A 25,125-nucleotide genomic window follows, 5' to 3' on the forward strand; every position below is an offset into this window, starting at 1 on the left:
ACTGGCAGAAAAATCTGCCACAAACCATGTGGCCTTGGGCATGTCACCGTTTTCTCTTTCAGAAGGCTAAGATTAGATTTCCATGGTCTCTTTTATTCCAACATCCTGCTCTTCCTTGTCTGAACCGTAATAGATCTAGGGAGAAATAAGTGGAAAGGAGAAAGGAGAGAAAGAATAGTCCACAGCAGGGCCCCTGAAATAGCACTAGTGACATTCTGGGCCAGAGAATTCTTTGCCAGATAATCCTTGTCTTGTGAAATGTTGAGTAGCATCCGCGGCCTCCAACCACTAGGTGCCAGGAACAATTCCCAGTTGCGACAATCAAAAATGCCTCCACCTTTTTATATTTTCACTAGGGTTTCTGTTTCTCCACATCTTCACCATCACTTGTTATTTTCTGTTTTGTTTTGTCTGATAGCAGCCACCCTCGTGGATGTGTTATGCTGTCTCACTGTGGTTTTGATTTGCATTTCCCTAACGATCAGTGGTGTTGAGCTTCCCTGCATACAAGTGACCTGTTGGCCACTTGTACACCTTCTTTGGAGAAATGTCTATTCGAGTCATTTGCCTGTTTTTTTTAATCCGCTGATCTCTTAAAACTATTTCTATAGGTTTATATAGTTGGAATCATAGAATATGTAACCTTTTCAGATTGGCGTTTGTCACTTAACAATGTGCATTTCAGGTTCTTCCACGTCTTTCCATAACCTGATTGCTCACTTACTTTTTTTTTTTTTTAATTTATTTGAGAGAGACCAAAAGCATGTGCGCATGCGCACAAATGAGGGGCAGAGGGAGAGGGAGAGAATTCCAAGCAGGCTCCCCACCGTCAGCACAGACCCCACGGCAGGGTTCAATCCCACGGCCATGAGATCATGACCTGAGCCGAGATCAAGAGTCAGACACTCAACCGACTGAGCCACCCAGGCACCCCACAAATACATTCTTTTTAAAGAATTAAAAATGACTAACACTTATAGAACAGTTGCAAAAATACAAAAACCCTCCAAATAAACCTTACCCATTTTCTCCAACGAACATTTCAGTCCATGTGGCTTATTGTTTGCTCTCTTTCTCCCTTGCTCTGTACATGTGTTTATTTCTAAATCATTGGAGAGTAATTTGCAGACATCATATCCCTTTATCCATAAATATTTCAACATGTATTTCCTAAGAAGAAGGACAGAACCACTCACTCACTGTGGATATCCCCCACAACCTCGCTGTCAAGTAAGGAGCAGAAATTATATGATTCTTCAATTTCATTTAATACAAGAAATGTTATTTATTTAATCAAGAAAGGCATCTTCAAAAAGGAGTTTGGGTAACAAACTGGATTTACATGCTCATTTCTGAGAACAGCACGGACCAAATGAGCCAGCATCACCTCGCCAGAGCCTGAGATGTCTCTGGACAAGCCCTAAGATGAAAAGGTCACTCAGGGACATCCCAGAGAGCGAGCTTTTTGAATGGAAGCAGCCTTACATCCCATGACAAAGCTGTTTAGGAATCAGATTTGCTTTAAAACCTATTCTTTCTATAAAGCATCTTGAATGATTCTCTAGCAAATAGTGTTGTGTGACAGTTTTAATGTGTTTATTAGAGTCTTGTTGCTCAAATCTTTGACAACTGGTAAGCAGTGAAAGGAGGCAAACCCTCCACGTACTGGTCTTTTTAACTTATCGAAACACCTAGACTGACTGTAGTGAACAATTCTGTATTGCATACCTGAAATTTGCTAGGGGAGTAGATCTCAAGTGTTTTCATCAAAAAAAAAAAGAAGGTAACTATGTGAGGTGATGGATATGTTAATTAACTTGATTAATTAGCTTGAGGGTGGTGATTATGTCACCATATATACCTATATCAGAGTATCAAATTGTACACCTTAAAAATATACAATTTTTCTTTGTCAATTCTACCTCAATGAAGCTGGAAACAAATTCCGAGGGGCGAGAAAAGCACATGGTACCTCTGCTGTAAAGCAGGGATTTCACTAAACACGCTGAGTAAATGCAAGACGGGTTAGAACCAATTCAAACGCTGGTTCCCAGACGGCAGGTGCGCATCTGTTTTCCCCACTCCTGGCCTGTGGTTAGCGGCAGGTATGCGCAATATTCAGAATTCCAAGGAACAGAGAGTGCTGTAGATCCGCACTGAACGCAGATGATTCAGGCTCAAGTAACAAGAATTCATCACATGAATTCCACACCAAAAATGAAAATCAGACATCCGGGGTGGTGGAGGGCAGTTTACCATGAGCAAAGTGCCACAGCCCCCGCATGTGGCCCACATAGGAGACCCTGACAAGTGGTTTTCCTAGCTGGGAAGAGGAAAAAGGAGGAAATACCCAAAAGAATGCGAATCTTCTCTTTTCCACAGTACCTTTCCCTCACCGCATCCCCCTCCCAGACTGTAGAGTGTTGTCACATTACGTAAGTTACCCCACTGCCTTCTTTCTTTAAAAGCTGACACTCTAGGGGCGCCCGGTGGCTCAGTCGATTAAGCATCTGACTCTTGATTTCAGCTCAGGTCATGATCTCATGGTTTGTGGGTTCGAGCCCCACATCAGGCTCTGTGCTGACAATGCAGAGCCTGCTTGGGATTCTCTCTCTCTCTCTCTCTCTCTCTCTCTCTCTCCCTCTTTCTCTGGCCTTCCCCCACGAGCGCACGCACACAGCCATGCTTACCTTCTCTCAAAATAAATAAATAAACTCAAAAAAAAAAAAAAAAAGCTGGCACTCTACATCAAACAAATGATGGCACCTGGAGAGGAAGGCATCTTCATGGTGGTTCTAGGAACTGTAGCTCCAGACGTTACCATCCGCAAACATCATTGGACCTGAGGTTTTAGGATGCAGACTGAACCATAAATCAATCTTGAGGGAAGTGTGATTTTTGGTTACTATGGCAACTTGCTGGCAAGACATCGACCTCTTTGCAGTTCTCATGGAACCAGCAAACAAAAGAGAAGGAAAAAAAAAAAACCCATCTGAGAGAACAGAGAGAAGAGGCCTCTGTTGTAGCGCCCCGCCTCCCACAGGAGCTCAGTGAATATTTAATATAACTATAATGTAAGGAAATCCGGTTTTTAATAACTTTGAAAAATATCACTCTATTTTCTACCCACTTGGCAGTACAATTAATGATTAGGTTTTGGTGTGCCAACTAAATTCTTGCTGTCTGCTCTCCTCTGTATATGTAATTAATTTTTTTTTTAACATTTATTTATTTTTGAGAGACAGAGAAAACGAAGCGTGAGTGGGGGAGGGGCAGAGAGAGAGGGAGACACAGAATCGGAAGCAGGCTCCAGGCTCTGAACTGTCAGCACAGAGCCCAATGTGGGGCTCAAATCCACAAACTGGGAGATCATGACCTGAGCCAAAGTCAGACACTTCACCGACTGAGCCACCCAGGTGCCCTGGGACATTTGTTTTTAAAATGCTCAACTATATTGTGAAAGAACAGAATCATGAAAAAAGATGTTCTAAACGAGGAAATGCACAGACATCGAATCCAACATACATTCATTTAAAACCAGTCCTTTGGGCGCCTGGGTGGCTCAGTCGGTTGAGCATCTGACTTCGGCTCAGGTCATGATCTCACAATTCATGGGTTCAAGCCCCACATCGGGCTTTGCCAGCAGCACAGAACCTGCTTCAGATTCTCTGACTCCCTCTCTCTCTCCCACTCCCCCACTCTCACGTGCTCTCTCTTAAAAGTAATCATTAAAAAAGATAATAATTACATAAATGAATAAATAAAACCGGTCTTTATGTAAGATTATACTACATCCTAGCTGACAAACATGAGATAATAATTGTATTTTGTGGAAAATGATAGAGGTTCAAGCATGTTGATTTTAATCATGATATAACCTTAAAATGGTTAACAACGTTATATGTGTTTTTAACAATGAACGTGTTTTTAAAAGTCTATAGTTCAGGGGTGCCTGCATGGCTCAGTCAGTTGAACATCCGACTTCAGCTCAGGTCATGACACATGACCTCATGGTTCGTGGGTTCGAGCCGTGCACTGGGGGGCTGTCAATGCAGAGCCTGCTTCAGATTCCCTGTCCGCCCTCTCTGCCCCTCCTTTGCACGTTCTCTTGCTCTGTCAAAAATAAACATTAAAAAATTATAAATAAATAAGTCTATAGTTTAATTAAGCAAGGTAACAGGATCATCACATTAAAAATGCCAGTCAAGGGTGCCTGGGTGGCTCAGTCAGTTAAGCATCTGACTCTTGATTTTGGCTCAGGTCATGATCTCACAGTTCATGGGATCGAGCCCTAAGTCAGGGTCCATCTGCTGATGGCATGGAGCCTGCTTGGGATTCTCTCTATCCCCCTCTCTCCGCACCGCCCGCCCCCCCCACTCATGCTGCTCTCTCTCTCAAATAAACTTTAAAAAAAATGCCAGTCAAGGGAGCCTTTCAGAAGAGCATGTGACTCTTGATCTCAGGGTTGTGAGTTCAAGCCCCACATTGGGTATAGAGAATATTTTTAAAAAATTAAATCTTTAAACAGCACCTAGCTGGTTCAGTCAGTAGAGCATGCAACTTTTGATCTCAGAAGTCATGAGTTTGAGCCCCATATTGGGGGTGGAGCCCACTAAAAAAAATAATAAGTAAAATAAAATAAAATCTTAAAAAAAAAAAAGCTAGTCAATTTGTGTGTTTGGATCAGATTCTGAATTTGATCATTTTTTTTTTATTTTTTTTTTTAACGTTTATTTATTTTTGAGACAGAGAGAGACAGAGCATGAACAGGGGAGGGGCAGAGAGAGAGGGAGACATAGAATCTGAAATAGGCTCCAGGCTCTGAGCGGTCAGCACGGAGCCCAACGCGGGGCTCGAACTCACGGACCGTGAGATCATGACCTGAGCCAAAGTCGGACGCTTAACCGACCAAGCCACCCAGGCGCCCCCTGAATTTGATCTTTTGACCACACCTTATAATCGCTAGGAATACTGACCGCAGAGTAGGGAGCCATCTTTTTAACAGGAAAAGAACCATATTTTCAAATGGTTGACTCTTTCTGCCCATACCTAAACTGAACAAGAAAGCTCTGGTTTATTACTCATTTGACCTGCTGACTTCAAAGTGTATGTGTTGCTCTGAGGGACATCATGAGGGCAATTGCTGAAAGTGGAATAGTAACTACATTAAATATCATATCTATATTAAATCTGCCAAATTGATAACAGTGCTATGGTAATGTAAGGAAATGCTGTTTTGAGGAAATGAATGCTCAATACTCGGTAAAGTATTGAATTATATAATTTTCAAATGCTTTCAAATGATTTAGGAAAAAAAGTATATATTTGGAGAAAGAGAGAGAATGGTAAAGCAAATGTGGCAACTCTTTGTAGATGAACCAATACCAGAAAACTGCCTACCTCCACATTTCTTACACATGAGAAAAATAATTCCCCAGGTCAGTTAGCTAGTTTGCATTTTGCAGCTGCAAAGTGTTCCTAATGGATAACTCAGTCAACTCCAATTCACCTTCTACAAGCACAGAATCACACTATGAAACTGACCCTCTTGAAAGACAGAAATGGACTTAAGGTTCTAGTAACTTACAAAAGTTACTTAACTATTTGATGCTAAAGTACAGTAACTTCTAAAATGCAAACATCAAAATGAGACTTGCGATAAATGTTTTGAAAAATGCAAAGTACTCTACAAATGCGAGTAGTTTTTAAAGCTGTGTTTATGCTTTTTTCCCTTTTTATGCTGTTTAAGATGTTGCTAGAAAGTTAACACTTGTAGAAACAGGAACTTTAAAAAAATTTTTTTTAATGTTTACTCATTTTTGAGAGAGAGAGAGAGAGAGAGAGAGAGAGAAGACAAGAGTGCAAGCAGGGAAGGGCAGAGAGAGAGGGAGACAGAGATTCTGGAGGAGACTCCAGGATCTGAGCTGTCAGCACAGAGCCTGATGCGGGTCTTGAACTCACAAACAGTGAGATCATGACCTGAGCCCAAGTCAGACGCTCAATGCACTGAGACACCCAGGTGCCCCAGGAACTCTTAAAAAAATTTTTTTAATGTTTATTTATTTTTGAGAGACAGATCATGAGCGGGAGAGGGGCAGAGAGAGAGAAAGACACAGAATCCGAAGCAGGCTCCGGGCTCTGAGCTGTCAGCACAGAGTCTAACGCGGGGGGCTCGAACCCACGAACCGTGGGATCATGAACTAAGCCAAAGTAGGACGCTTAACTGACTGAGCCACCCAGGTGTCCCAATGCCCCAGGAACTCTTTATGTTCATTGTTTGCTTATATGGAAATCCCTCTGCATCAATATTTAAATATTTTTCAGTGCAACTACATGAAAGGTAACAAATTATTATATTATCTATAATTCAAAAGCTTACAGAGGCCAGTACCTATTTCTGCTCCTTTTAGGAGACATAGTCGTAATAAAATATATTGCTTAATTTGCCAGGCATTGTGCCAAGTGACTTGCATACATTGTGTAATTCTCAAACATTCAGTGAGTTTGATGCAATTATTACTTCATCATATGTAAAATGAGGAAAATAGCTGCACTTATCTCAGGGCTGCTGTAAGGATTAAAAGAGACCATACATAGGGGCACCTGGTTGGCTCAGTCAGTACAGCAGGTGACTCTTACTCTCTGGGTCATGAGTTCAAGCCCCATGTTTGGGTGCAGAGATTACTTAAATGCATAAACAAGAACTTTAAAGAAAAAAAGAGAGAGAGACTATACATAAAGCACTTAGCACAGTAGGTGGCAAAAAGGAAGTGCTAAACATACGTTCACCATTTATTGGTACCTTTATTTTACTAGTAAACAGACACAGAGAAAAGCAAGTGGAAGAAAAAGGATTTTCAATCCAGGTCTGACTCTCCAATTTTCTGCCTTTTTCTATTTATTTGTTGTTTTTTTTTTTTAATTACCTCCCCATTTAAGAGGGGGAGCAGGAAATCCTCATGACAGTGGATGAGCTTAAAAGCCAGGAGACCCCTGTTTTGAATTCGCCCTGGACTGTCCTCACCCCTCATCCCCTACCTACCAATACCTGGCTAAGCGAGCTCCTCAGGAGGGACTTGCTGAATTAACGACTAGGTTTGGTTTCTCTTGTTGTTGTTGTTTATTTATTTTTGAGAGAGAGAGGGGGAGGGAGAGAGCGCAAGCACAAGGGGGAGGGGCAGAGAGAGAGGGAGACACAACGTTCCAAGCAGGCTCCAGGCTCCCAGCTGTCAGCACAGAGTCCGCCGCAGGGCTCGAACCCACGAACCGAGAGATCATGACCTGAGCCAAAGTCCTAGGCTTAATCGACTGAGCCACCCAGTCGCCCCAAAGACTAGGTTTCCAGCCTGGGTTAGCTACATCTTTCTGGGCTGGGTACAACTTTCACGACTCGGCGCTGGTGCCCCATCTGCAGACCCAGAAGAGGCTGTTCAGGTCCTGAACAGGGAAACGACTACGTCTTCCCTTCTCAAACGCAAACTACCAAGGGCTGTCGCCCCCGAACCACTGCGCCTTCAAGGGTCCCAACCCCCACTCACCACTCTGCTCTCCACAGTTCAGGCCACCGCCACATTTTCGCTGCCCCCGCGCGGCGGAGGACGGAGCGCGCCGCACTTCGCGGCGAACTACACCTCCCACAATCCCAGTCGGCCGGACCACCTCCTGCAGGAGGTGGGCGCGGAGGCGGAGCGGATCACCCGGGGGCGGGGCGGAGCCTTCCGAAACGTCCTGCCTGTGTCCTACAGGGTACAGTTCATTTTAGGAGAGATTCCTGGGTTCCCTGTTCAAGTAGGACTTCTGCCCCATTAGGTACGACTCCGCCCTCCGTCCCCTCTGTGGTCCCCTCAGTGTAAGCCGGCAGATGGTCTAGTCCAGGGCCGCCCGTGGGCCGCAGCGAGACCCGAGGGGAACGAAAGGCAGGCCGCGCACGCATGCGCAGAGGCGCAGCATGGGGGCGGGAGCCGCTAAGCCCCTTCCCCGCCGCTGTGAAGGTGAGTAGGGGGCGGGGCCGGGCGTGTTCCGCGTCAAGACTGACCACTGCCCCGCAATGGCCACGGGTGGATCGGCCGCTACCATCTCGACCAACTCTCCGAGCCGTTGACCCCAACTGTCCAGAAAATTGGGGTCCCTAGAAGCTCAGTTTTAGCGTTTGTCCATCAATATCCCACTTCCAATTCAACCACTTCCAGCATTTCGTTGCTGTTGTCTAGGTATAAGTTTTTCTTTTCTGCTAGACCATGCGTGTGAAAAATAGCAGCTAACATCTCAGGAGGGCCCACCTTTCGTCTTGGTTTTCTAGCATGTAGCAAACAGCTCCTGCTTGATAAGGTATAGAGCTTAAAGGCTTTTGGACACTTGATTCTATTCAACTGTGTGTCAGATGAGGTACATGCTTTGCCGTGCCGTTTCATGTGTGTACGTCTTCTGAGAAGACTCCTTGACATGATGAAGACAGTGATACACTAAAGACATAGTGGAGGTGATGAAGTTTATAATCTGCCAGGAATACAGAGAATTAAGCAAGCCTCTTATTGTGCCCTAACCCTACCCATTTTCCTTACGCCTTGCTGTGTGACTTGGTTATGTTGCTTAACCTTCTGGGCCTACCTTTTCCCATAAAATGAGGAGATTGGATTAGATCTCTTAAGAACTTGCCAGCTCTGAAATTCTGCGATTAGTTAGTGAGTAGAATTCAGATGATATCACAATATGGTAATGCTAAACATCCTCAACTTCCATTTCTCTGCTAACGCAAGAGAAACATAGCAGGTGTAAGAATGTGGCAGCAGCATTAGACAGAACTGCCCTTCATGGTACCTGTAATTTCTTCCTGATTGCTGAAAGTATGAGATTTGCTGATAATATAACTTTCTTCACTCCTTGTTGTCTGTTTGTAGATCATTGCTAGGAGGAACTCTGGGTACAATTATGAACACAGTGTGTGTAATAATGGCTCACATCTTAAGATCTCATCTGATAAATGCTTCAATGGTACCGAATCAAATGAAAATGCCTCCATATCTTGGTGTCATTAGAAATAGAATGATGTCAACTCAGAAATCCAAAAAGAAGATGAGAGACTATTACAGGCTGCTGAATCTGGATGAAGGATGCTCTGCAGATGATGTCAGGGAAGCTTTTCATAAGCTTGCCAAGCAATACCACCCAGACGGAGGTTCTAGTACAGCGGATTCAGCAACATTTATACAGATCGAAGAAGCTTATAGGAAGGTGCTTTCCCACGTGGTAGCACAAGCAAATGCCGGACAGAATAAAGTTGAAGAAGCAGAGGAAGAGGAAGAAAAGTTCAAATATAAAACACCCCAACACCGACATTATTTAAGTTTTGAAGGTATTGGTTTCGGAAGTCCCAGTCAACGAGAGAAGCAATATAGGCAATTTAGAGCAGACCGTGCAACTGAACAAGTGATGGAATATCAGAAGCAGAAACTACAAAGCCAGTATTTCATTGATAGCGTAATTGTTAAAGATGTAAGACAGAGTAAAGAACAAAAGATAACTCAGGCTATTGAGCGTTTAGTAGAGGATCTCATTCAGGAATCAATGGCAAAAGGAGACTTTGACAATCTCAGTGGGAAGGGAAAACCTCTAAAAAAATTTTCTGGCTGTTCATATATTGATCCCATGACTCACAACCTGAACAGAATATTGATAGATAATGGCTACCAACCAGAATGGATCCTCATGCAAAAGGAAATAAAGGATACTATCGATCAACTCAGAGAGGCCATTTTAGTGTCAAGGAAAAAACTTGGGAATCCAATGACACCAACTGAACAGAAACAGTGGAACCAAGTTTGTGAGCAGTTTCACGAAAACATCAGGAAACTGAACAAGCGAATTAATGATTTTAATTTAATTGTTCCCCTCCTGAGCAGGCAAAAAGTCCATTTTGATGCACAGAAAGAAATTGCCAGAGCCCAGGAAATATATGAAGCCCTTATAAAAACAAAAGAAGTCACAGATAAAAACCCAAACAACACTGATCAGGGAGAAGGGGAGAAAATACCTGGAGTCAAGACAGGTTTTTTTAACTGGATGAATGTGTGGAAATTTATTAAAATCTGACCATTTAAATATCCATAATACTACCCCAAATCATTTTCAGTTGTACTGATGTCATACATAGGGGATGAGATTTATTGCTACAACACAAGAGTTTGAGTTTTCACAAAACTAATCACATCTCTAGTGATGTATAAGTGTGAAAGCTGTCAGAAACTGAGAGAAGTGTTCAACCAGCTTTGCTCTGAGGATATTGCAAGAAAAGAACTCCTAAGAAAACAATTTAATCCATTTCAGAGTTTAAATGTCAGTCATAGGTGAAACGAATTAGGACAAGGACTCAGACTGGGAATCGTAAAGGGTAGTCCAAAAGTCTTAGTGCACTTTTAAGCTCTAGTAACTTAAAGACAGTTGCTGTTGCTATCTTCACAGCTACTTAAACAACAATGAAAAAAAACCCTAAGAAGTATTATAAAAAGTCACAAAACTATGGAAGTATGGAATGTAGGCAAGCAAACCTCCAAATGATGAATGTTCTTTGCAAGCTTGCTGCATTTAGACCTTGTGGTTATTAAAGTTTAAAACTGTTCTAAGACTTTTGGGATCCTCTTTACATGGATGGAAATGTTATGATCAGGAAATTAGCCCAAAGGAGTTACTGTACTCTCCCTTTTATATAAAGACCTTCCTTGTGGGTATTGAATAACACACACACACACACACACGCATGCACACACACTATCTGGGTTGTGCTTTTTCCTTCCCAACTTCTTGGCTGTAGAGAAATCCATCAGCCAAGATAGTTGATATAGCTGTTCTAGAAATAAACTCCAGTGGCCACTTTAAAGAGTTTGGGTGTATTTTCTATCCTTTTGGAGATTAAAAAAAAAAAAAAGAAAAAGTCCTTGGGCTCAATAGAAACTTAAGATTTCACTCTGGCTTCATCTCTAATCAGAGATTGAAATGTTAGGTTTACATAGATCTATCTGAAGCCTGTCTTTGTCATGTATCAGATTCCCCAGAGGCTTTTTCCATATGAGAATCTCAATTTAGGGATCCAATTTCCTGTCTTAGGAACCCTTTCCCACACAAAAAGATGTCTGGATTTTGTGCCAGTTTGCACTTTTGACGAATGACAAAAAGATTAACATTCGTGAGATTGTGTTCTGTCCACTTTCAGAAAATCTGCCTTTTTTAGATTTGTGTAATTGCTTTAGCCACAGAACTGGGCAACTAGAAGGATACAGAGGGTGGTCAAACTGAACAGATCTTTTTCCTTATTTAGAGTGTCGTATTATGGATGTTGTTCAAAAATGGCACTTGCCACTCTGATCTTGAAAGAACAAGTTATTTTTTTTAATTTTTGTTATGCTTATTCATTTTTGAAAGAGAGAGACAGAACACAAGCAGGGGTGGGGTGGAGAGAGAGGGGGACACAGAATCCGAAGCAGGCTCCAGACTCAGCTGTCAGCACAGAGCCCGACGCGGGGCTCGAACTCACAAACTGTGAGATCATGACCTGAGCCGAAGCCGGACGCTCAACCGACTGGGCCACCCAGGTGCCCCAAGAACAAGTTATTTTGTAAAGTATGTGATAGTTAAGTCAAACTATATCTTCAAAAGGAAATTTCAGGACTTTCTGCTTACATGATGGGGTAATTAATTGGTATAATATTTGATTATTAAATGAGTTATGTGGCTTCTACAATGATGCCATTACTCTAAACAAAACTGTGAAAAGTGTGAAATAAAGCTACATAATAAGAACTATGGTTATAAAACATTTTAGAAGGCTTTGGTTCTGTGAATTTCGTTAATGGGAATTAGATGTATGATACCTAGTTGAATTGTAGCAACCTATATAAAGGAAACCATTTTCAATATTGGATCACGGATGGTAAAGTTACTGGAAAACTCTAGTAAATCCTCAATTTCAGCACAGGACACTTTATAAATATTGTCTATATTAGTAAGATTAATAAAGTTAATTTCAATGATTATCCAATGGTTCATTGTTATATAAACAATTAATAATAACCGTAATTTTGGCTGAGTACCTGAATTAATATTTTTAAAACTTTAAAAAAAATTTTGTTTAATGTTTTATTATTTTTGAGGGAGAGATAAAACAGCGGATGAGTGGGGGAGGAGCAGAGAGGGAGACACAGAATCCGAAGCAGGCTCCAGGCTCTGAGCTGTCAACACAGATCCCAACATGGGGCTCAAACTCATGAACCGTGAGATCATGACCTGAGCCGAGGCTGAACGCTTAGCCGATGGAGACACCCAGGCACCCCTATTTTTTAACTTTTTTGATTGATGGTATAAAAACTGTGACAGAGGGTCACCTGTGTGGCTCAATCAGTTGAACGTCAGACTCTTGATCTCAGCTCAGGTCATGATCTCACGGTTCAAAAGATGGAGCCCTGTGTCAGCGTCTGCACTGACAGTACAGAACCTATTTGGGATTCTCTCTCTCTTTCTCAAAATAAATAAATAAAAAATAAAAAACTGTGACAGAGATTATTCTTGTAACGAAGGCAAATGCGCTGGTGTAAAAACAGATTCACTAATTTAAGTAACTAAAATTCAGACCAGAAAAAAATATCCTGGCCAGTTTATCAGAGTTTGTTGAATTGTAATCTTTCTTTTTTTTTTTTTTTTTTTTTTTTTTTGAGAGAAAGAGAAGGGTAGGGCCAGAGAGTGAGAGAATCGCAAGCAGGCTCCGTGCTGTTTGCATGGAGCCCAAACCCATGAACCGTGAGATTATGACCTGAGCCGAAATCGAGTGTCACATGCTTAACCTTTGGAGCCACCCAGGCACCCCTGTTGAATTGTAATGTGACACTTCTCTCTCCATGATGCAGCCTTGGCCTTTTCTGTCCGTGTTTCACCTTCTAACTTTGCCAGCTTTTCAGGTGTAGTAGTAAGTTACCGAGATTTCTGACCTCATTAATAGGCACAAACCAGACTCTGCCTGATTCCAAGCCTTTTCAGCGATCCTTTCTTCAGACTGTAGGACCAGGACCCTGGCCCAACACCCTGAGGATAGAGCCTTGCATCCCAGGGGCTTTTGGCTCCCAGATGTGTGAAATGGTTTTTGCCTTGTTCTGTATGCCTGAGGCTAGTTTGGTGTGTCGGGGCTATAGTTTTCCTTCCTTGATGGAACACGTGCAATACTACTCATTTTCCTCATGAAGCCACCAGCAGGTGGCTGCTTTTGAGGGCGGGGGTCCTCCCAGAGATGGGAGTCCCCCATGACTTTGTATGATTGGGGCCTACTACTTTCTGACATACTTCTCTGCTGCCGGCTGCTTGGGTCCCCATCCCTGGGCCTCAGCCATCATTTGGGACATCCTCAGTACCTCTCAGGCACCACTGATGCCGATTTGTCTGTTCCTACAAGTGTTGCTTTTCCTTTTCAATCATGTTTTGTTCACTCGGCATACATTTATTGGAGTCCTGGAAGGGAATCCACCAGTCCACCGTCTGGATGATCAGGAATCAGTAGCTAAGGGGGACAAATGGACCCCTCAGCCCTGAATGTAACCCTCAGATACTCAGATACTCATACTCACCCTGGCTGCAGGCAGGGGGCACTGGCGGAAGGGCAGACCCACAGATGTTGCATAATACTTCTTGCCCAGCTGAGACCAGACTGGAACATCAAAATACAAATTTCCTCAAGGCTTGGGATGACATAAGCAGAGGGAAGGCAGTTCCCAGGACAGGATAACCTGGGCTGTGTTCCTCCCCAGTTTGTTTCTGAGCCCAGTGCCCTGCACACCATTCTCCCACGTCTGAGAGGACCCTCAAGTACCCTAAGCATGCCTCTACTCCCCCAAATCTAGATTTAGGAAATTAAGGACTAAAGGATTTTCTTTCCTGCCAAGACCAATTTCAGAGGTCTGGCATCTCAGAAGGTCCACCTCTTCCCTAGATGATTGACACGTGCCACTGTCCCCCAGCCCCCCAACATGACAGATCCTACCTGAGAGTCTCAACAGGACACACGCATCAAGTAAGCTTAACATTGTTGTAAGAGAGACCTAAAGTTGTAGGGAGGGTCCTTCCTGGTGTACCTTGAGGACCTTCTAGCAAGAAGCACATGATCCAGTGGTGACTCAGCTTTAGAATTTATAGCTGGGCCTCTATGGTCTTTGTGGTTTCACCTCTGTGGGTGAACCTCGTTCCATGGCCATGTCCTTTCAACTTTTCCGCTTAGCCACAGTTTATCTCATGATTTGCCCAGCTGAGCCCCAAGCTTCTCCATGAGATTTGCTTAAAAGATGTGGTAGACAGCTGTTGCACTTTTTGGCAATAAATAGCCACTCTTGCCACGTTGAGTGGTGGCCTTACATAAGCAAGAATTCACAAAGTGGAGAAATGAGACAAAAGCAAGTGCACATCTCACCCTCCAAATGGCCTGTATCGATGGTGGCATGTGCCATTCATCTAGGGAGGATGTGGTTCCTAGCACAGGAAGTCAGACCTTCGAAGCTGACCTTGACAGGAGAGAAGATCCCTCATTTTCTTAAAGATGCTCAGCAGTGGGCATGTGACCTAGGCCCTGCCAAGACCTGTCCTTGGGAGACAGAGTTCAGAATGATGCACAGGACAAAAGAGGCTGGCTCTCTGTAGATGTTCCATTTAGCTGGTGCAGGAAGGCAGTGGCTGCCAGGTGGACAAAGAAGTGACGTCAGTGCTGCTAGCAGTGACAGTCAAGTTCTTGGCTGTCTTGTAGTACGTGGTTGTGGCCACAGCAGCTTTGGTGTTTTCCTCACCAGGTCAGTTCTTCAGTGTTGTTTTAGTTACTGTTCCTGAAAACAACCTTGAGCCACTTTCTTTGGCCATTTGCAGCTCAGCACTGTGACTGATACAGATGAGATCATGAGACTCTCATGGCTTTGGGATACCCAGGAACTATACGTTGGATGTGGCACAGGGGGCACGTGGACTCCCATTAAACTCTCAGCCCTGCCACTTTGTAGGTGTGTGATCTTGGGCAAATTATCAAACCTCACCGACCTACAGCTTACTCAGGTGTAAACACTCATAATGATCACTTCTTGTGAGAATTCATTGAGATATTCAATGTAAAGAATCCATAGCAGTTACTGACACATGATGAGCACTCCACTCTAAGTATCAAATTATGTACATTGTTGTGCTACGAAGAGAATAAACAGACGTTTTTATTACTTTTAAGGTTTGCTAAAAAAATGTTCCATTGTTCTTCTCTTGGGGGAGTATTGATTTCAAAGTTGATCTTGCTAGTTTCAGTCAATTTCCTGAATTCACTGAACTGTTCTCTGACATGCCTTCAGCTAGCAGAGGGCGTTAAATGAAAATGTAGAAGTTAGTCAAGAAAGACCACATATTATATGATTCAATTTATATGAAAGGTCCGGGATAAGTAAAGCTATAGAGACAGAAAGTACGAGGGCTGTAGAGTTTGGGGGAAATGGGGAGTGACTGCTAATGTTTATGGGTTTCTTTTGGAGGTGATAAAAACATTCGAAAATTGTGGTAATGGTTGCCCAACTCTGTGAACATACTAAGAACTGCTGAATTGTGCACTTTAAATGAGTGAGTTTTATCGTATGTGAAAGCTGTTTTCTTTTTTAAAAAAAGAAAAAAGTAAGAAAATGTTGAGTGGTTCTGTGGTAGGGTCCCCTCCTTAAGGAAAGAAAAAAAAAACCCAAAACCTCAAGGCAACCTGGTTATACACGTACGTGACAACATCCCTCATGACCTTGTAACAAGAGACCACTTAATCAGACTACATATTTGTATGTTACCATATATGGGAGACAAGTAAAAAGCATATAAAAAACTATGTCACGTGGAGTTCGGGGCTCAGTTCTTTGGGTACAAACGCAACTGAGCCGCACTAGCATGAATAAAGTTGCTTCCTAGAAAGAAAAGCCTCAGTGTCACAACTCTCTGCGCAAGAATCCTGCTACAGTTCTGAATTTGGTAGGTTGCTTGCTACTTTTCTATACTCAAGAAATGTCTTCAGAAGCATAAAGAGTAAGAGAACTGTTTTAAATTAAGCATAAAAATGACAGCCAATGTTTTAAGAGTTTAAATTTAGATGTTTTCACATCTCTAGCAAATGTTGATTAATGTGCACAAGTTTCTGCAAAACCCCACAAAACTTTGTTAGTATTCCCAGGCATTTGCTACTGTGTCCTCTTTTTTTTTTTTTTAAAGATTTTATTTTATTTATTATTTTTTAATATAATTTATTATCAAATTGGTTTCCATACAACACCCAGTGGTCACCCCAACAAGTGCCCTCCTCAATGCCCATCACCCACTTTCCCCTAAGATTTTATTTTTCTAAGTTATCTCTACACCCAATGTGGGGCTTGAACTTACATCCCCAAGATCAAAAGTCGCACGCTCCATGATTGAGCCAGCCAGGCGCGCCTCTTTGTTTTTCTTAAATAAATAGCCACTCTTAGCAAGCTGAGTGATGGCCTTATATAAACAAGAATCCACAAAGTGGAGAAAAACAGATAAAAGCAAGTGCACATTTTGTAAAAAATGATTGAAAAAACATGGTCTTTTAAAAAAAATTTTTTTTAATGTTTACTTATTTTTGAGAGAGAGAGAGACACACAGAGTGTGAGCAGGGTAGGGGCAGAGAGAGAGGGAGACACAGAATCCGAAGCAGTTTCCAGGCTCTGACACCCAACAGACTGAGCCACCCAGGCGCCCCAAGAACATGGTCTTTAATTACATAGACAAAACCTTTTATTCTAGAACTCAGCAGGTGATTAGGCAGTGGGTAAGGGGTCCGTCCCCACTATTTCCCACCACACATCATGTTGCCCAGAGCCTCTGGGGAAGAAGAGGCCTAAAGAGCCTGCCTTTCCCCTCTTCTCTTCTCTCCAACACCCAAGACAGAGTGGCCTTGAGACGTGATTCCGTAACCTTCTGGACAGGAGTGTCAGGGAGCTGGCAGAGTGAGGAAGAATACCTGTGCGTGCCTTTGGGTCCCACTCTTACGGACATGAGTACCTTGAGAAGTTTGGGTGATGCCTGTTTTAAGCTTATCACTTATGGTGCCTGCCTGCCCACAGGGGCCAAAGCCAAAATGGCCCAAGAGCAAGGAATATATCAACTGGCTGGTAAAGTGTTACATAGCACAATAACATAAAGTTCTTTGTTTGGAAAAATAAAACCTTTTTTTATTTTGAAAATTCACATGTATATAGTAAAAAATTCAATCAATGCAAAAGGATAGGTGATGAACAAATGAATTCCCCTTTATCCCAGACCTCCCCACCCCCCAGATCCAGACCTCCCAACCCTACTTCCCAGATCTAAATGCCATCAACCACTTCTTGCACATCTACTAGTTTTTTGTTTGTTTGTTTTTATGCTGTAGTAACAAATGACTACAAAATTAGTGGCTCACATAACACAAATTTGTTGTCTTACAGTTCTAGAGGCCAGAAGTCCAAAGCGGATCTTACTGAGTTAACATCAAGGTGTTGGTGGGGTTTCATTCCTTCTGGAGGCTCTAGGGGAGAAGAGAATCTGATTCCTTGCTTTTTCCAACTTCTAGAAGCCACCTGTATTCTTGGCTTGTGTCCCCATCCTCTATCTTCATAGCCAGCGACAGCAGGTTAGCCTTCCCCCTAGTCACATTACTCTGACTCTCCTGCCTCCCTCCTCCACTTACAGGACCCTTGGACTTACATCGGCCCCACCCAGATCATCCAACATAATCTCCCTGTTTTAAGGTCACTCAATTAGCAACCTTAATTTCCTTTCATTAAGTAACATAACATATTCACAGATTCTGGGAATTAGGACCTATTTGGGGAAGCCATTATCCTGCCACCACAATATCCTTTATTTATATATATAATTTATATACACACACCATTTCTCCACCTGTCTCTCAAAAACAGATACATGTAAACACACTATCTTATCTTATCTTACCTTATCTTATCTTATCTTATCTTATCTTATCTTTTCTCTTCCGCTGTCTATTAATGAATCTTGAGGATCTTTCCAAATCAACACATCTAGCTTTATTCAGCCTGCATGAGATCGTTGTATGTTCTCCTGGAAATAAGAACTAATCAATACCGAGCAGATGAAATAAATAGCAGCACAAGGTTACACAGAGAGAGACCTTGAGGCATAGAGACAGCAAATGCAAGTTGAAGTCGTCACGGATCAGGAATGAGATATGGCATAATAATGCGTCATAAGGTATGAGGTACAGAGAAAGTGACAATAGCTTACTTATTGAATGCTTTCCTTGCACTAACTAATCTTCACGACAATCCTATGACAGGTCCTGTTATTAACTCTTTTTGAGAAATGAGGAAACTAGTGAGGCTCAGAGAGGTTAGGTAACTTGCTTTGGGTCACACAGCTAGAAAGTGTCAAGGGTTGGGATCTGAACCCAGATTGTGTATGGTTGGTCTGACTCCAGATCCCTGTTCTTACCCACACCGTGCCAAGGTGTTGGCAGAGAGGACACTGGAGCAGATCACATTAGGGAAGCGTCTGCAGTGAAGATTCAAGACACTGAGTTTCCGGGGACTGTCTTGAATTCAGTGTGTTTTATTGGGACTGTCATTCTTTTATTTTTGAGTTCATTTATTTATTTAGGTGATCTCTACACCCAACGTGGGGCTTGAACTCATGGCCCCAAGATGAAGAGTCGCATCCTGTTCTGACTGAGCCAGCCAGGTGCCCCTGGACTGTCATTCTTGTCCTTTACTGCCCCTGATACCACAAGAAAGAGGCAGTGAGGCTTTGGAGCTAGGGAGACTTGAATTCGGACCCAGATTTTGCCACTCATTAGCTATGTGACCTTCTTGAGTTTCTGTTTTTCATCTGTCGAATGAGTTTATAGTTGACCCTTGAATAGCAGGGGTCTGAATTGCTCAGGACCAGTTACACTTTCTCTTCCTTATGATTTTCTTAATAGCATTTGTTTTTCTCTCCTTCCTTCTAAGAACACAGTGTATAAGACGTATAAAACACATAATATGTGTTTTATAATATGTTATCATTATATATCATTATAATACGTTAATAGACTATTTATGTCATCAGTTAGGTTTCCAGTCAACAGTAGGCTGTTAGCAGTTAAGTTTTTGGGGAGTCAAAAGTCATAGGTGAATTTTTTTTTTTTTTTTTGAGACAGAGAGAGACAGAGCATGAACGGGGGAGGGGCAGAGAGAGAGGGAGACACAGAATCCGAAACAGGCTCTAGGCTCTGAGCCATCAGCACAGAGCCCGACGCGGGGCTCGAACTCACGGACCGCGAGATCATGACCGAGGTGAAGTCGGACGCCCAACCGACTGAGCCACCCAGGCGCCCCACATATGTGAGTTTTTGATTGTGTGGGGGGGGTTGGTGTTCCTAACCCCCACATGGCTCAAGGGCCAACTGTAATCAGACCTAACTTGCAAGGATAGCTGTAATCTTTAGAGATGATGAATATGAAATGCTGGGTCAGGCTGAGGTCCTCAGTAGTAACTCGGTGGAGGCATTACTGCTCCCGGAGGATATTTTGGAAATTTGTGGAGGAATCTTCAGATGACAACATGGCTGCAGAGGCACTGCTGGCAGAGTTTCTATTTAGCCCATTTGTACCAGTACGTTGTGCTGTCTGGCATCTATTCTGATTGGTTGATAAGTCCATGCAATCCTAATTGTTAAATATTTCGAACATCACCGGCCCCCCCACCCCGACCACAAACATTTAGGAGGGGGAGCCAGGGATGCTGAGTGTCTGCAGTGAGCAGGGTGGGTGACGAAAAAGAAGAATTGTTCCATGTCTTGGTCAACATTCAAATATCTCACCAGACATTCATGCGGGTGAAAAAATCTGTTCATGATAATCTAAGCCTGGAACAGAATTATATTTTACGTGTAAACACAACATGTTTTTTTGCGTGATTATTTTATTAAAATTAAAAAAAAATATTTATTTACTTTTGAGAGAGATACAGACAGAGTATGAGCGGGGGAGGGGCAGAGAGAGAGGGAGACACAGAATCGGAAGCAGGCTCCAGGATCTGAGCTGTCTGCACAGAGCCTGATGGGGAATCGAACTCACGACCTGTGAGATCATGACCTGAGCCGAAGTCAGTTGCTTAACCGACTGAGCCACCCAGGCACCCCTTTGCATGATTTAAAACACACTATTTTTTTTTTTTCACTAATTCAACTAATTTACTAATGCATTCACAACACAACTACTAGAGAGGGAGAGAGAGAGAGAGAGAGAGAGGGAGAGAGAGATTCTCAAGCAGGCTTTGTGCCGTCAGCAGAGAGCCCGACATGGGCCTTGATCCCACGAATCATGAGATCATGACCTGAGCCAAAATCAAGAGTCGGTCACTTAACTGACTGAGCCACCCAGGCGCCCCTAAAGATTTCATTTTTAAGTAATTTCTAAACTCAACCTGGGGCTCAAACTCACCACCCTGAGATCAAGAGTCACACGCTCCCCTGCATGAGCCAGCCAGGATCCCCGAAGATCCTAACTTTCTGATACGTACATTTTTGTGTTGTGACCTCCCATGTTGTATCAGATGTGGTCTATGTGACCAATAGTATACAACAGAAGTGATAGGATGTCACTTCTGAGGCTAGAAGCTTCCTGCTCTCTCACTTTCTGTTAGATCACTTGCTCTGGGTGAAGCCAGTTGCCATGACTTGAAGCAGTCTTGCACAGGGGCCCATGTGTGCAGGAACTGAGGCCCCTAGACAACAGCCATGTGAGTGAGCATTATTGGAAACAAAGCCTCAGCCAAGGCTTCAGAAGCATGCAGCCACCACTGACAGGTTCACTCTAAGCTCACGAGGAATCCTGAGTCAGAACAACTGAGCTAAGTTGCTTCCAGATTCCTGATCCTTAGCTATTATGTAAAATAATAAATAAATGCTTGATGTTTTAAGTTGCTAAGTTTGAGGATAATTTGCTACATGGTAATCGATAATTAATAGAGTAGACATACAGGAAACTCTGTAATCTCATAATTTCATTAATAAGCATTGTAGCAATAGTTCATATATGTTACCCTTCTAGTGTAAAGAAAATCAATCAATATGGCAAAAATTACAGGTTGAAATGATTAATTTGGGGGGCCACATTTTGCGTTTCTGTGTTATCACATACTGTCCCTAGAGGTCTCCTACCTAACTTCTCTCTGGCTTCTTGTACGACTGTACTACTGTGTCTTTCTCGGACCCATCATCTGTTCTCTGTTTCCCATTGAAGAATTTATCTTCCTATCAATCTTTTAAACACTGGTGTCTGAATATATCCTTGACATAGCACACTTGCAATATTTCATTGCCACCTTTTCCCGGATCGTAACATAGGTGATTGTTTTTTAAGTTTATTTATTCTGAGAGAGAAGGAGAGAGAAAGCAGGGGAGGGGCAGAGAGAGAGGGAGAGAGAATCCCAAGCGGGCTCCATGCCATCAGCACAGAGCCTGACACAGGGCTTGATCCCATGAACTGAGAGATCATGTCCTGAGTAGAGAGTAAGAGTCGGATGCCTAACCGACTGAGCCACCCAACATCGGTGATTATTTTAACACAACACTTATAAAAAAGACTGACTCATCTGCGACACTATCATACTTCTCATTTTCTCCATATCTATTTCTGTCTCTATTGCTGCTGCAGTTAGGTCCCCATTTTTTTTGTTTAAAACTAGTTTTTGTTGCTGTTGCTTTGTTGTTGTTATTGTTGTTCTAGTGTTCTCAAAAGCCAGTTTGAGGTTGTTTTTCCGGTTACTCGCAACTGAAGGAGCCAACTGATAAATGTATCCACTGTCATCAAGAGTTTAAACTACAGAGAGAAAGGTTTCCTCTTCTGCCTGTGTCATATAATCCCCTGAGCTTTGGTATCATTTCCCCCCCGAAGGTCAGTCTTTCTCCCAAATGATTGATCCTTTCAGGAGAAGGTCATTTCAGATCCACAGGAGTGTGATCTTAGCCTCAAGATCTTCATCCAAATACAACAGTTCTACTGACTTATGTGAAGTCTTTTTGTTACACAGCCCCGTAAGTTTATGGAGGAAGAGACAGTATTTTAGGAAGTATATGTTTACATATTATGCTTTAGTCTTTCACTTCCTGTAATACACATCTAGCGTATACTTTCAAAAGATGGGAAGTGAATGCCACTCCATTAAAGCTCGTGAAACAGCGTTGAGATAATAAGAACAAACCAGAATCTGTGGAACCTAGTGCAAAGGACAGCTTGAGTTGTTCTTTTTTCTTAGTAGGCTTGAACCAACTGGATCAGATTCTACCTGTCCACTTTTAGGTGAAACAGTCTTTTTAGAACCTGTCCTCGCCCAAACCTGAAAAGGTCCTGAAATCGCAAAGACTCCAGAATCTAGGAGGGCCTCTCTGAGGTTCTTAGGTAATAGGAATTTAAGAAAACACATACTTAGGTAGCTACATGATGGAATACCATTTGAATCAGAGCAGGTGTGAAGTTTTGCTGAAGCTGATCTGCAACTTTACGAAATACTCAAATCAGTACATTTGAAAGGCTGACATTGAAATGTGGACATCAGTAACTTAACCCCAATATATTTCAAATGCCCGTATTTTTGAAAGCACAAATATATATGTGTGACTCTCTTTGTAAAGTAGAGGTTTACAGAATGAGAGGGAAGATAGTTGCATTAGTGTAAGTCCCCACTCACTTCTGAAAAAGCAAGTGAAGGTATATACATCCTAAGGGCAGGTCAACAGTAACATGTTCCTTCAAACATGGAGGTAAGAATTTTCTTTTTTTTTTAACGTTTATTTATTTTTGAGACAGAGAGAGACAGAGCATGAATGGGGGAGGGACAGAGAGAGAGGGAGACACAGAATCGGAAGCAGGCTCCAGGCTCTGAGCCATCAGCCCAGAGCCCGATGCGGGGCTCGAACTCACAGACCGTGAGATGGTGACCTGAGCTGAAGTCGGACGCTTAACCGACAGAGCCACCAGGCGCCCCAAGAATTTTCTAATAGATATTCTGTAAAAAAGCATTTACAAATTCTCTGGAAATCTTAAAATACTTAATACTTCAAAAAGTGTGAGCATTAAGACTATGAAAAAACTCCTACCTGTCCCCCAATATCCATTCTTCCTCAGTACTGAAACCCCATTTTCCAGTCTTCCTTTACATTTCACATAGCTAAGTGACTAAGTTTTTGCCAGCAGGATGAAAGCAGAAATGGTATATGCAGCCTTTGGGAAATGCTTCTAAAGAGAGGGGGTGTTCCCTTCTTTGTCTTCTCTTCTGCTGGTTGGAATGCAAGCCTAATGGCTGGAGCTACAGCAACTCTATTAGACCATGAGGTGATACTGGGAATGGAACCATATACCTTCCAAATGCCCATATATTTGAAAGCATAAATACATTTGTGACTCTCCTGCTGGAACAATGAGTCTAGATCTGTCTCATGATGTGTCAGACTAGCACTAGACTAACTCTGGACTTCTTAAACATAAGAGAGAAATACCAATTTTTGTTTAAGCCACTGGTATTTTGTGTTTTCCCATGCTACTTGCAGCCAAAGCTAATCCTAATACGATAATCAAAAAAAGAAGCAAGATCTAAAATCTTATTTAAAAAAAGGCAACTCTCATATGTTAATAAATTGTGTTAAGTTATATAACTAGTTTTAGGGTCGCATATATTTCAAAAATAAATTATTCAACAAATATTTATTTTTGAATTTTTTATTGTTTTTTATTAAATTTTTTTTTCAATATTTATTCATTTTCGAGAGTCAGAACACAAGCAGGGGTGGGGCAGAGAGAGAGGGAGACACAGAATCTGAAGCAGGCTCCAGGCTCTGAGCTGTCAGCACAGAACCCCCTTGGGGGACTCCAGCCCACAAACAGTGAGATCATGACCTGAACCGAAGTCGGACGCCTAACTGCGCCACCCAGGTGTCCCTCAACAAATATTTATTGAATACTAGACCCTAGTACATGTATCAGAATGATGGATAATGTAACTATAAATGTATTACTTGCAAAGTGACAAATATAAAAGAGAAAAGTAGTGTCTATGAAAATGGGACCTGAGGGATAGTGGGAAAACGCCACAAAGCAGGGATTGTTCCTCTTATATGTGTAAGATCCATAGGAGTCATAATAGAAGGGGATGGCATTCTACCATAAGCTGGGACACAAAACCTTTATTTCATCATACCACAAGTAAAAACGTTTTAAGATTCCCATTGATAATTCCCAGAAATCCAGTGTCTTTTTGTCACACAACTAAACGGCGTTTTGTATTCTGTAGGAGATTTAGATGGGACTTTCAAAAGCTATTGAAGTTATGCTAAAAATTCAAGATGCAATGTCTTTATTTTTATCTATTGACTAAGTAAGCTCTACACCCAAGGTAGGGTTTGAACTCACAACCTGAGGATTAAGAGTCACATGCTCTACTGACAGAGCCAGCCAAGCACCGCAACACGTAGTGTCTTTAAAGGAGACCGTTGGAAGAGACCTGATTACAAGGAAGCCAAGAGTCTGGGCGGATCCCTGGAAAAGCATCAGGACAGAATCAGAAGACTAGCTGTATGGTGCTGGTTACCTCGTGTAACAGTACTAGTTGGTGGCCTTAGACGAGTAACTGCGCTTTTCTAGGCCTCCATTTCTGAGCGTGAGGATTAGAAACGGGCATCCCTACAGACCTTCAGTTCCGTAGAACCCTTTTCTGGAGCACGTGCCCTACTCTGGGCAGCTCGCGCGGCCAACGCCGCTGGGCCTACATGCAAAGAGAGTACCTGCCCTCTGGGTCTTGGGCTCTCCTCGCGCATGACCTCACGGATGCTGCGCTTGAAGTTGGCTAGCAGAAACGCAGCGGTGGGAGCCGGGCCCCAGCCGCCGTCGGGAACACAGCAGGACCAGTCAGGTCTAAGCGGCCGAGAACCCTAAGGCGTGGAGTCAGCCGACAGCTCCGGGGGGTCGTGGAGACCTGGTACCCTCGCCCCGCCCAGTGGCGCCTCTGCCCCGCCCCTCGAGCCCCGCCCCGCCCCCGACCGGCCACTTGCTGCGTGCCGATTGGTCGCTGCGGTGC

The 25,125-nt window shown here is 42.9% G+C and overlaps 1 protein-coding gene and 1 long non-coding RNA gene across 4 annotated transcripts in view; one reads left to right on the top strand and one right to left on the bottom strand.

Moving 5' to 3' along the window:
- Positions 1 to 7,619, bottom strand: part of LOC132683961 (uncharacterized) — a 33,283-nt gene extending 25,664 nt beyond the window's left edge. The window contains exons 1-2 of one of the 2 annotated variants that reach the window (XR_013557838.1): positions 7,539 to 7,619; positions 1,022 to 1,170 (exon numbers count right to left, since the gene is read on the bottom strand). This is a non-coding gene — a long non-coding RNA (uncharacterized LOC132683961). Of the gene's footprint in view, positions 1 to 672; positions 1,171 to 7,538 lie in introns of those variants that run through there. The other variant, XR_009612485.3, reaches the window with a different exon arrangement.
- An 88-nt stretch (positions 7,620 to 7,707) lies between these two features.
- Positions 7,708 to 12,026, top strand: DNAJC28 (DnaJ heat shock protein family (Hsp40) member C28). Of its 2 annotated transcripts, none has more exons than XM_060640426.3 (2): positions 7,708 to 7,991; positions 8,898 to 12,026. In XM_060640426.3, exon 2 carries the CDS (start codon positions 8,929 to 8,931, stop codon positions 10,087 to 10,089), a length of 1,161 nt encoding a protein of 386 aa, XP_060496409.1. In that variant the 5' UTR covers positions 7,708 to 7,991; positions 8,898 to 8,928; the 3' UTR covers positions 10,090 to 12,026. The 2 variants fall into 2 exon arrangements, with proteins under 2 accessions (XP_060496409.1, XP_078308949.1); XM_078452823.2 differs by lacking the exon at positions 7,708 to 7,991 and adding an exon at positions 8,036 to 8,210.
- The last annotated feature ends 13,099 nt before the right edge of the window (positions 12,027 to 25,125 follow it).

Source organism: Panthera onca, chromosome C2, assembly GCF_046562875.1.
Source record: "Panthera onca isolate mPanOnc1 chromosome C2, mPanOnc1 haplotype 2, whole genome shotgun sequence".
Classification (NCBI taxonomy): domain Eukaryota; kingdom Metazoa; phylum Chordata; class Mammalia; order Carnivora; family Felidae; genus Panthera; species Panthera onca.

Coding starts and splice junctions, on each gene's coding strand:
- DNAJC28 (XM_060640426.3), top strand. CDS start 8,929: ATGAACACAGTGTGTGTAATAATGGCTCACATCTTAAGATCTCATCTG.